This window comes from Aplysia californica, unplaced genomic scaffold (genome assembly GCF_000002075.1).
Source record: "Aplysia californica isolate F4 #8 unplaced genomic scaffold, AplCal3.0 scaffold00526, whole genome shotgun sequence".
Taxonomy (NCBI): Eukaryota; Metazoa; Mollusca; class Gastropoda; order Aplysiida; family Aplysiidae; genus Aplysia; species Aplysia californica.
The window spans coordinates 13,189-15,594 of NW_004797796.1; the positions used below are offsets into that span (position 1 = coordinate 13,189).

General features: G+C 39.3%; 1 protein-coding gene across 1 annotated transcript in view; it reads right to left on the reverse strand.

Moving 5' to 3' along the window:
- Positions 1–2,406, reverse strand: part of LOC101864706 (E3 ubiquitin-protein ligase UBR4) — a gene marked incomplete in the record, with an annotated part of 129,570 nt that overhangs the window by 7,324 nt on the left and 119,840 nt on the right. The window contains 2 exon segments of the mRNA XM_013086956.2: positions 520–645; positions 1,546–1,679. Of these exon segments, the coding sequence (XP_012942410.2) occupies positions 520–645; positions 1,546–1,679 (260 nt within the window).

Genomic DNA, 2,406 nt, shown 5'->3' on the forward strand with positions numbered 1-2,406 from the left:
TGGGGGGGGGGGGGGGGGGGGAGAGAGACTTGTTGCTTAAAAAATAAAAAGTCTATATGGCACTTTGATGGAGGTAAGTTATTATCAAACACAGAAAAATATCCAACAACAAGCTCTCAACTTTGAGCATAAAAATCCTTGTGGTCATTCAAGAGCCACAAGCATTTCTTCAAAGATCCTAGTGTAAGCCAAAAGTTGGTAACAAATAAATCACTAATGCCAGTGTTAAGAACCCCAAGAGTGAGAAAAAAGCACATAAAACCATGATGTAATGGTTATTGCTTGGCTATGGGCTGGTTGTGTACATTTTATATCAAGGTCGAGCAACATCAAGCAATGTCCCATTTGTAACTTTCTGTTTGAAAAAAAAATGTGGTCTCCATAACTACTTCTGCTTTCATGGTTGAAAACAATTTTTACGCTATTTTCCATTAAATCAAACTCATGAATTCACTCTATATGCAACAGCTATATATTTATGTTTCCATTCTATTCTGACACAAAGTATCAAACACTCACCGAGCCAGGCAGCTAGCGAAGACTGACTCCTGCACCTGCGGACCCCACAATGGGAGCAGACCGTTGCAGCGCGTGTTGGCGTTCTGAAGTGCAGCACTCTCCCACTCCTCTCGTCCGCGGGCATGTCTGGAGGTTACAGGCATAGCAAGATCATAAGAAGCAATAGCACAATATCAAACACACCTTAAACTAACAGAAAGAATTTTGTTGTAACTTTGTGTATATGATACATCACAAGCGTATCTACTACAACGAGGCATGGGTTGAAGTTCAAAGGTCACAGAAAAATTAAAAGATCTTGAAAGCAACAGATACAGGTCATCATCTGTGTGTAGGGTCAGCCTTATAACAGGGGCAATGAAAATACCGACATAATTGGAGTGTTTGGTGAGAAAATGCAGATGTATGCGTGAGTGCCAGGGTGTATGCGCGTATATGTATGCACACAACTTCATAAAGATGGTGAAATATTAAATAATGTTCCTATCATATTCATTACCAAACACTAAATAATGTACCTGTCTTATACATCACCAACTATCAAATGTTTTTATCATTTACATTATCAAAATCATGTCATTTTTAATCTTATTTGTAAGCAAATTTCACCATTAGCTCTTCATTCACTCAGTTATTTCTTCTTCATTCACTCATTTATTTTCTTATCTCACCTTTTATCAATTCGAATTACTGTTTCAAACTTATCTTTATATGCAAACATCAAATAATATTCTTTTATCTATTATCAATTAATATCAAACAACTTTCCATTCTTATTCATTACAATCAATACCTAATAATTTTCCTATCAAATACCAAATGATTTTCTCACTGCATCATCCCACATCAGCTACTTTCCCATCATATTTATCAGCAAATACCAGCGAATTCTCCTATCATATGTTTAAGGAAATATCTTAATACGATATTCCCATTTTATTCATTATTGAGTGTAAAAATATTTTTTTACATTCATTTACGACGACTGAAATGGGTAGTACTATTCTCTCCTTTCCCTCTACCTACCTGACAGCTGTGGTGTGGCAGTCTACGTGGACCACGTTGAAGTGAGTGACTGTGGAGTAGCCTACAGACTTGCGGGCCTTGCTCTCGTAGTCGTCCATGTTACAGCGGCGGGAGAATGTGTAGATGGCAAGAACCTTGAGGGGATGAAGAAACAGTACACAATGTGTTAAAACAAACAGAAGGGGGGGGGGGTGTAGGAGGGGAGAGACACAATGTGTTAAAACAAACAGAATCTATTATTATTATTATTATATGACCAAACAGTGATGAACAAATGTTCTCCACAAACAAACAGGATGACATTTTCCTGGTGCCACTCACCTCTCCACAATTCTCTGCCCATTTGGAGGGTGGCTGATCTAAGAAACCTGTCACGTTCTTCTCTTCTCGGCTGGTCGCTCTCGTACTGCAACAGAGGAGATAGAATGACCTTTTTTGTTTCACACATTTGCCGGGGGGGGAGCAAGTTACAAGTTCAACACATTACCACATACAGAAAAATTCATAGGTAGAGTGCTGGGCTCAGCAATTAGAAGCAGAAGAAAGGAAGAAGTACGGAAAGATGGACGGCAAAAAACAAGATCTACTGAGAGAAAGAGGAGCAGAGTTACAGAGTTACAATATACATCTAGAAACCACATGGTCACATTTCTCAGAGAATAGACTAAGTGACTAAGATAATTGCCAACTTGTGACAACAAGAATGAATACCCCCCCCCCAGAATTCCATACCAGAGAGTCTCCATCATCTATCTAAAGATAGAGAGAGAGGTAGAGAGAGAACAAGAGAGAGAGAGAGAAGAGAGAGGGGGGGGAGGTGAGAGAGAAAGGGAGGAGAGAGAGAGAGAAAGGGAGGAGAGA